The 8,891-nt window shown below is 61.0% G+C and overlaps 1 protein-coding gene across 2 annotated transcripts; it reads right to left on the reverse strand.

Annotated features, from left to right (window-relative positions):
• Nucleotides 1-56: 56 nt before the first annotated feature.
• SCN1B (sodium voltage-gated channel beta subunit 1) lies at nucleotides 57-8,891 on the reverse strand. 2 transcript variants are annotated; one of them, XM_055311257.1, is made up of 6 exons: nucleotides 8,520-8,891; nucleotides 6,741-6,907; nucleotides 5,774-6,014; nucleotides 1,172-1,313; nucleotides 775-851; nucleotides 57-692 (listed from the first exon to the last, which is right to left on the reverse strand). In XM_055311257.1, the coding sequence occupies exons 1-5, from the start codon at nucleotides 8,557-8,559 to the stop codon at nucleotides 785-787; spliced, it is 657 nt and encodes a 218-aa protein (XP_055167232.1). In that variant the 5' UTR covers nucleotides 8,560-8,891; the 3' UTR covers nucleotides 57-692; nucleotides 775-784. The 2 variants fall into 2 exon arrangements, with proteins under 2 accessions (XP_055167232.1, XP_055167231.1); XM_055311256.1 differs by having other exon boundaries at nucleotides 780-851; nucleotides 8,520-8,890.

Consider the following 8,891-nt stretch of genomic DNA (forward strand, 5'->3'; position numbering starts at 1 on the left):
AGGCTTTTGGATTTGGGGGCGTAGCGGGTGACAGGGCTCATGAGAGAGACTATGAGTCAAGTCCAAGAATCTTTATTTCATGAACAAAACTACTTGTGTGAAGAGAGAAGAGGCTGAATGGGCCCTTCTAAGTGGCCACAGTCCAAGGCTGGTGAGAGAGGGCAGGGTTGGGCTGGGGCAAGAGTGCATCACAGGGAGGGGGACCCCAGGTCCAGCCAGAGGAAGGAGGGCAAATGTTGCTGGGGGTCGGAGTGGGTCCCAGAACCCCCTGCCCCAAACTGTGCCAGCCCATCACGACCCCTGCCGGGCAGGGGAAGGGGGCAGGGGGAGGCCGGGCCCCAGTAGTGTGCATCTGAAGCGGCCGATGTGTGCAAATCAGCAAGAAGGAGGGGTGCGGAGCCGCTGCCCCCACCTCACCGCCCCCCCTCCTGAACAGGCAGCAGAAGCAGGGGCGGGGGCAGCGGCAATATTGCTTTACCCATCATGCATGGCGTGGGTGGGCAATGGGGCAGGAGGAAGTAGGCCAGATTGGGGGTGTGAGCCAAGCCCCCTGTCCCTCCCACCCCAGGCGGTTCCGCTGGCAGGACTCTGAGGCTCGTAGAGGCCCAGGAATGGCCAACCCCCATTGGGGGCAGGCCGTGCCCAGATGTTCCCCATTAGGGCTGGCTCTTCCTTGAGGTGGAGCCCAGGGCCTAAAGGTGAGGGAGAGACAGGTATCAGGGACCCAGTGGGCTGACACCCGCCCAGGCCCTCCGGCGCTGCCCACCCACCTACCTTACCAGGACTATTCGGCCACCTGGACGCCCGTACAGTTCTCCTTGCTTTCTGAGGTGATGGCCAGGTATTCCGAGCTGTGGGGGCAAAGGCCGGGTGTACAGTGACCCTCCTCAGCAGTCTGGCCCACCCCCAGGAACCTGACAGGGCTGGGGTCTCTGCCCCAGACGCATGGCGTTCTGGAGTTAGAGAGAGGAGGGGACTGCAGGCCGGACTCCTAGGGATCCACAAGGAGTCCAGGCTGGGGCCTGGAGCCCTGAGTGTGAGGGAGGAGGGGACTGGGGTGGGGGGCTCAGACTCTGGGTCCTAACCTTACCCACCCAGGATAACAAACATAGCCCTCTGGGAAGCCTGGGTGTCTAGGTCACCTGACCCCCTCCCCACCGGCCCCACTCACGCATTCTCTTGTGCGGCAGCCTCCGTGGCCGCAGCGATCTTCTTGTAGCAGTAAACCATCTCTGCCACGAGCCATATGGTCAACACCACGATGAGCACATACATCATGATCTCCGACACGATGGACGCCATGTCTCTGTTGGCTGCAAGGGCCAGGCAGGGTTAGGTGGCAATCAGGGCCAGGAGCAGGCGGCGTGAGGTGCCCCGAACTTGCTGTGGGAGCTTGGCCGAGTGGCCTGGCCTCTCTGGGCCTGGTCTGCGAATAGGACCATGCTGCTTCCCCAGAGTCATTGGATTGTTACTGTGATTCTTTTTTTTTTTTCTAAGTAGGCTCCACACCCAGCGTGGAGCCCAGTACAGGACCTGAACCCAGGACTCTGAGATCAAGACCTGAGCTGAGATCAAGAGTGGGACGCTTAACCGACCAAGCCATGCAGGCAGGCGCCCCATTACTGTGATTCTTATAACCAGCCTCCAGTGGGCATTGGGACCCCCCTCGACCTGCCTCCCTATGTGGCTTGAGGGGGCATCTGTGCCATTCAGCTGGCTGGAGGCGCCCAAGAGCTGTAGCTTTGCAACCAGAAGGCTCGGGTTCAGATCCCGACTCTGCCACTTGCAGGCTGGGTAACCTTGGGCAAGTGACTCACCCTCTCTGGGTTTGAGTTTTCACCATCTGTGAAAAGCTGATAACCACAGCATCTCCTGGGGAGTGTTGTGACAATTAAATACACTTCAAAAATCCTTAGAATGGTGTTTGGCATATAGATAGCGCTCAATAAATTATTGATACTACTATTAATATCAGTAGTATGGTTACTGCTATTATTGGAGCAGTACAGCATAGTAGTTAAGAGCAGGGGACTCTGGGGGCTGGATTCAAATCCTGACTCTGCCTCTTATTAGCTGTGTGACTTTAGGCAAATGACTCCACCTCTCTGAGCCTTAATTCCCCCTCTATAGAATGGAGATGATAACACCCATGCCTCCTCACAGGGCTGCTGGGAAGAGTGAACAAGCTAATATCCTGAACACGGGGACGCCTGGGTGGCTCAGTGGCTGAGCATCTGACTTCGGCTCAGGTCATGACCCCGGGGTCCTGGGATCAAGTCCCACATCAGGCTCCCACGGGGAGCCTGCTTCTCCCTCTGCCTGCGTCTCTGCCTCTCTCTCTATCTCTCATGAATAAAATAAACTAAATCTTTAAAAAAATATCCTTAACACGCATGGATGTGCTCGCAGTTGGCACTGCCTAAGTACTGGCTATTTCACTGACGTTTTCCGGAAACCTTCTATCCTTTCCACGGCACTAGGCTCCTGCCGTTGCCAGCTTCCTCTCACTGCACCTAAATTTAAACTGTGAAGGGGATGAGCTCAGCCAAGGAACCAGAGGCAAAGGCCACCGGGGCGTCCTAGGCCGGATTTCACAGGTGTCCACTCCGTATTCCTCCGTGTTACCTTCCCCCACTGTCCTCACATGGTCTTGGGCACCCTCTGCTGCCCTACGCCGTGCAGATGGCACCGGTGCTTTCTGGGCCAGGGTGAGGGAGGGTGCAGGGCTGGATGCTTCTCCCCTGCTTCTCTGCCCGGAGGAGCTAGAGAGAGGGCTCCACACATCATTCATTCCCCGGTTCATTCATTCATTCATTCATCCAAAAGATAGGAGTCTCATACGGAGGATGCGTGCTTTCAGCCAGGCTCTCTGCTAAATTCTGTACGTGAGCATCGCCCTGAGTCTCCGAAACAGCCCCGAGGAGAGAGTCCCGGCTTCCCGCGTCAGCTGACCTCAGGAATCACACGGAGTTGGATTTATGTTGGATAAAGCTCCCCTCTTCAGAATTCTCAGCCCTGCTCCAGGAACTCAGTGCTCAAACGGATTTAGGGAATCTGCTATCCTCGGCCCTCCCAGTCAGATTAGGACGGTGACCCGCAGGGCTCTGTAGCCCATTGTCCAGACAAGGACACCGAGGATCAGAAAGGGGCCGGTGCTGGGCAAGGATGCACAGCCAGGATCGGACTCGGAGCCAGGATTCAACCCCAAGTGTAACTGGCTGCAGGGTCTGAGCTCTCACCTGCTCCAGAAACTACCCCAGCCAAAGACACCCTCGGTCAAGGGTGCCCTATGTCAAACGCAGTCTCCACCAAGCCACACAGACACCTCAGGAGGCGGGGCTGTCTTTGCCCCACTTCACTGACGAGGAACTGAGGCAGAGGGGTCACGCAGAGGGTACCAGGCACCTCCTCCAGAGAGAACTTTGATTTCTTCAACAGCCCCCAAGTCTTCCAAAAGCTGGCAGCCCCCAGGTGTGAAGCCGCAGCCTGCCCCCCGTGCAGGATTTCTCACTGGCCTCGGATGCTGCTTCACCTCAAGACGTTCCCCACCCATAGTACAGGCATGCAACGTGGAAGCAGCCCTCTCGTCCCCATCCGCCGGCTCCACTACGCTGGGGGGCCCTAGGTGCTTCTACCATCTTCCGCAGCTCTGCTGCCTCGGTAAAGGGCTCACCACCAACACCCACTGGCCCTCCTCTGGAAATGACACCATTCATTCCTTGGGGTTATTACCAGGAGGCAATATAGGCTGATGGGTAATGCCGAGGATGCAGGGAGAGAGTGGATAATAATAATAATAAAAATAATAATAATAATAATAACAATAATAATAAAAGAATACGACAGGCTGGCAATGCTAACAGTACAACCATACCAGAGGGAATGAAAGAAATACTGTGGTGGGATGAGTACGCTGGCTGATGATGAATATAGTATAACCAGTAAAACTTTTAACTACTAGAATATAATCAATCTAAAATACTATAGCATGGTGGGTAATGTTAAAAAAAAACCTGTAGTATGATGGATTATCATAAAAATACTATCGTATGTTTGGTAGTGTTAAATCAGATAGTATACAGTAATATAAAATACTGTACCAGGGCGGATAAAAAACCACTAGAGGGGATCCCTGGGTGGCTCAGTGGTTTAGCACCTGCCTTCGGCCCAGGGTGTGATCCTGGAGTCCCGGGATCGAGTCCCACATCGGGCTCTCGCATGGAGCCTGCTTCTCCCTCTGTCTGTGTCTCTGCCTCTCTCCGTGTGTCTATTATGAATAAATAAATAAAATCTTAAAAAAAAACACTAGAGTATGTTGGATACTCCCCTAGACCCTGGGAAGACGACGGAAAGAGCTCTCTGCCCTTGGTCAACGTGAAGAACACGGGCGCGGGCAGGTAACAGAATATGGGAGATGGTGTTTAACGGAGGCTCTGCTGGGTCCTGGGCGAGCCTGAGCCCCAGCCTCCGCCCCGCAGAGGGGGACAGCTACCCAAGCGAGGGACACACGGAAGGAACCTGGCAGGCCCCCTGCGCTCCTGACCCCTCCCCGGGGCACTGATCCCGGAGGCAGGATTGACGCAGATTTCGTTAAACCACTGCACTTGGGGGCGCTTCTTGTCACAGGCACGCCCATGGGCAGGGCTCCCTCTTCCACATCCACGGGTGGCCGCCCACCCGGCATCGTGACCTACACCAAAGCGTAGCTCAGACGTGTCTCCTGCACTGAACCCTGCTGGATCAACTTCGATAACAAACGTAAAAAATGCTAATTATCAAGAGAAACCCACAGGCTCTGGCTGACAGCAGAGTAGAGTGAATCACGCCAAGAACAGACACGCAGTCACACACGCTTGGTTGGGTTCAAATCCAGGTCCCAGCTCTGTGATCTCAGCCACGTAATCTCACCTCCCTAAGCCTGGGTCTCCCCATCTGTAAAATGGGGAGAGTAACAGCCTCTAGCCAGGAGGGTGGGCCTGCACCCCTCTTGGGGGAAGGAAGGACAATGCCCGGTTCTGGTGGCCCCTCGGGAGTTGCACTGCCAGGACTCGGGTGGCTCAGGTTCTGGGATATCTTCCTGACTCTAAGCCAGTGGGCCCTCGGGCCCTGGAAAGTTCCAATTTATACCTCTCGGAAGATGGTTCAGAGAAGGGAGCCAAGGCAGCTAGAGCCAAAATGATGAAATGTCCCCAAACAGCCTGAGATCTTTGCTGTTCAGTGTGGCCCCAGACCTGCAGCATTGGTTCGCCCGGGCCCAGCCCCGGGTCTGCTGAGTCAGGGTCTACACTAGCAAGACTCCCGGGAGCTCGGGTGCACGGCAGAATTTAAGGGGCTCTGCTCTAGGGAGGCGGGCCCGAGGCTCCCGGACAGTCGGAACCTCCACTGTCAGCCCCACTGGTGAGGCCCCGCGCACCGCTCCATCCTCCCAGCGCCCTGCGAGGTGGATGCCATCATCAGCTTCCCACCCGACGGCCCTTCCTCGGAGACGGGAAGGCACCTGCAGGAGAAACTCTGCACAGGTGGGCGAGTTCTGCACCCAGAACTTTCAGGCGAGAGGCCTGGTGTGGCCAGGCTGCGGGTTGAAAGGAAAGGGAAGCCGGAGCCCCGGGGCTGGGGAAGGAGGTGCAGCTCCCCACTGCACCCCCCTCTCCCCACTGCTGTGGGCGTTTGCCTGGCCCAGGCATGGAGCCAGGCTGTCCCCTACCTGCCATCTGTCCCACCATCTGGCTGCCAGTGGGCAACGGGGGCGAGGGGGCAGCAGCGCCTGACTCACCCTTGTCCACCACCTCAAGGTGGATCTTCTTGACGACGCTGGTGTTATGCTCGTAGTTCTCGAAGAAGAGCAGGCGGTAGACGTGGCACTCGTAGTCGCCCGAGTGGTTGTAGGTGACGTTGGTGATGAAGATGGACAGGTCCTGCAGGTCCTTGGTGCCCCGGCTGCCGTTCCACACCACGCGGCCCTCGAAGCGCTCATCCTCCTCCAGCTGCAGGACCTCGTTCTCATAGCGCAGGATCTGGGGGCAGCGGACCGGTCACTGGCCGCAGTCCCCAGACTTTTCCGCCCCTTGCCCTGCGGCTCAAAGAGACAGCGGGCGCCCTGACCTCGGGCAGGGAGGGCACGGGGGGCTAGGATCGTGCCCTGGCCTGCCCCCAGCCCTGTGTCCCTGGCCCTGACACACGCACACATAGGCCTCTGGCAGCAGCCTCCTCTGCACCCCCTGGCCCCCCTCCCAGCCCCATCTGGCCTTCCTGGCTTTCATTCTCCCTCAGGCAGGGACAGAGGCGTCCCCTCCCAGCCACCGCAGACCCCGGGCCTCAGGGGGCCCTGCGGGTTTGCGGTGTCCCCCTCGTTTGTAGCTCAAAATACACATCACGCAAAGGAGGTCAGGAGAGTTCTGCTTTGCTCTCACGATGACTCTGTGAGACATCCTTGCTGGGACTCAGTCACTCCAACGACACTTACCCGGTGCCCCCCGGCACCAGCTGGGTCGACCCCCACCCAAGCCTACGAGCCAGAGACCATCGCCAGCCCATCTTTACGGAGGAGGAAACTGAGGCTCAGAGAGGCTCAGCGCCTTCCCCAGGGTCACCAGCTGGTCGGCGGTGGAGCCGGAATCAGAATCCGGGTCGCTGCTAATAGCACATGGCTGAAGACGGACAGACAGCCCCTCCCGGGTCCTGCCTGCCACCAGCGCCCACGCAGCCGCCCCCTCCCACACCTGTGCCAGGCACCCACACACCTTGACAAACTCCTCAGTGCCCTTCTGGCGGAACGTCCACTCTGTGAAGGTCTCGGCGGTGGTCTCGCTGCGGCGCTTGCAGGAGATGCACAGGATTTTGAAGGTCATCCCGTACACGGCCTCGGTCTCTGAGTCCACCTCCACGCAGCCCCCCCAGGCTGAGGACACTGCGGGGACAGCGGGCTCAGGTCGAGCAGGGGCACCCGTCGCCCTGGGGGCAATGCCAGGCTTACTGGCTGTTGGCTCTCAGGCACTCGGAACCATCTGTTTCCCCTCCAGCGAATGGACACTACGCCCGGCCCTGCCCCTTGCTGTGTGCCCTTGGCAAGTCACTCATCGTCTCTGGCCTCAGTTTCCCTCTGTGAGGTGAGGGGGACGATCATCTCTGCCTCTAGGGGCTGCTGGGCAGATTCCACAGGTTAGGTGAACCCAGCAGGGGGTCTGGCACACAGGAACCCCCTCCCCAACAACAGGGCTGTCTCTGCGGTCAGTTACTCGGAGTCTTTGCTCTGTGCCCAAGGAGATACCCGAGCGCCCCTTCTTAGGTCCCCCTGCCCACGGTAGGCGGCAGTTAGGTGGGACTAGAGTTCTGGATGTGTCAGAAGTCGAGGCGGCCGAGTCATTTGCACCGCCACTGCTCTGCAGAACCAGCCAGCCCGAGAGGGTGGGTGGGAGAAGGCAAGGCCTCAGGGGGGTGGGGGTGGGGGGCCCAACTCCTGCCCAGCTCTCAGGCCCCACAGTTTCGGCTGTCACCCACCCCCTCCCCAGCCTCTCTGGCCTCTGTCCCCCGTTCCCCTCCGGGCTCCTCGCCTCCACACCCCTTTCCCACCTCCTCTCAGCTTCTTGAAACTCACTGAGCTCTTTGCAGCCTCAGGGACTTTGCACCCCCGCTGGATGCCGGTCCCTCTGGGTGCCTCCTCCGTATCCCTACCTGCCGCCCGCTTGCCGAGGCCCAGCGCCCACCAGCTGATGCTGCGCCTCTCGGGCTCCAGCCCTGGGTGTTTCTTTGTCCCCGAGCAGCTTCCTCTCTCAATCTTGGGAACTTGGGGTCCTCCTCCGCTGCCGTCTCTAACTCCTTGAGCACCTCTGTGTCTGTCTCCCCGGACTTTTTATCTCTTAGGGAGTGTCTGGGAAGGGCCCACCCCGTCGGGTCCTCTTTCCAGGCTCACGCGGCCTCTCGGGGTCTCCCTCTGCACCGGGCCGTCCCTTTCAAACTCGTGTCTCCCTGCGTCTACCTGTGTCTGCATCTCTCCCTGCGTCTCCCAACTTTGCTGGGTCCCCCGCGCTCCGCTTTCTAACTCGCTCCTCGGCCTGGCCTCCCCGGGCTCACCCCGCAGCCCTCTCCGTCTCCTCCCCCGCCTCCCCCGCCTCTCCCGCTCCCGGGCCCGCCGGGCCACCCCGGAGCTCTCGGAGCCGCTGCGCCTCCCGCGCCCTCCCCCGCGTCCCCGTCTCCCCCGGGCTCCCGGGCTCCCCCGTCCCGGTCTCCGGGCGCCGCCTTTCCCCACCCCCTCCCGCGGCTGTGGGTGTCACATTGCAGCCTGCGGGGCTCCGGGAGCAGCTGACTCCGCGTTTCCTCGCCCCCGGCCGGGCGCCCGCAGCCGCCGAGCCGTGCCAGGCCGGCCCCCGCCGCGCGCCCCCCGGCCCCCGCCCCGCTCCCCGCGCTCACAACTTCGGGAGCCGACTTGGCCGGGCCGGGGGCGGCCCTCGCCCCGCCGTCCCGGCCCTCGCCCCGCCGTCCCGGCCCTCGCCCGCCGTCCCGGCCCCGCGCCCCGCGCTCACCCAGTGCCGCGCCGACCACCAGGGCCAGCAGGGTCCCCATGGCGCGCTGCGCGCTGCGCCCCCCTCCCGGGCCGCGGGATCAGTGGCGGGGCAGGAGGCAGCGGGCCCGGGCGGCGAGTAGAATGTCCCCGGGAGCGCGCGGGCGCAGCAGCTGCGGCTCTGGGACCGGCGGGGGGGCGGGGGGGGGCGCGGCCCCCCCGCTCCGGTTACCGCCGGGGGCCCAGCCCCGGGGCCCGGCGTCCGGGCATCCCCGCCGCTCGGGCGGCCGCTGCTCGGGCTGCTGCGCTGGGGCGCGCGGCGGGGCGCATCCGCCAGGTGCGCCGACCCCGGCCCCTCCGGCTCGGGCGCGCTGGGGCGCGGGCCGCGGTCTCC

Source organism: Nyctereutes procyonoides, unplaced genomic scaffold (genome assembly GCF_905146905.1).
Source record: "Nyctereutes procyonoides isolate TBG_1078 unplaced genomic scaffold, NYPRO_anot_genome, whole genome shotgun sequence".
Lineage (NCBI taxonomy): Eukaryota > Metazoa > Chordata > Mammalia > Carnivora > Canidae > Nyctereutes > Nyctereutes procyonoides.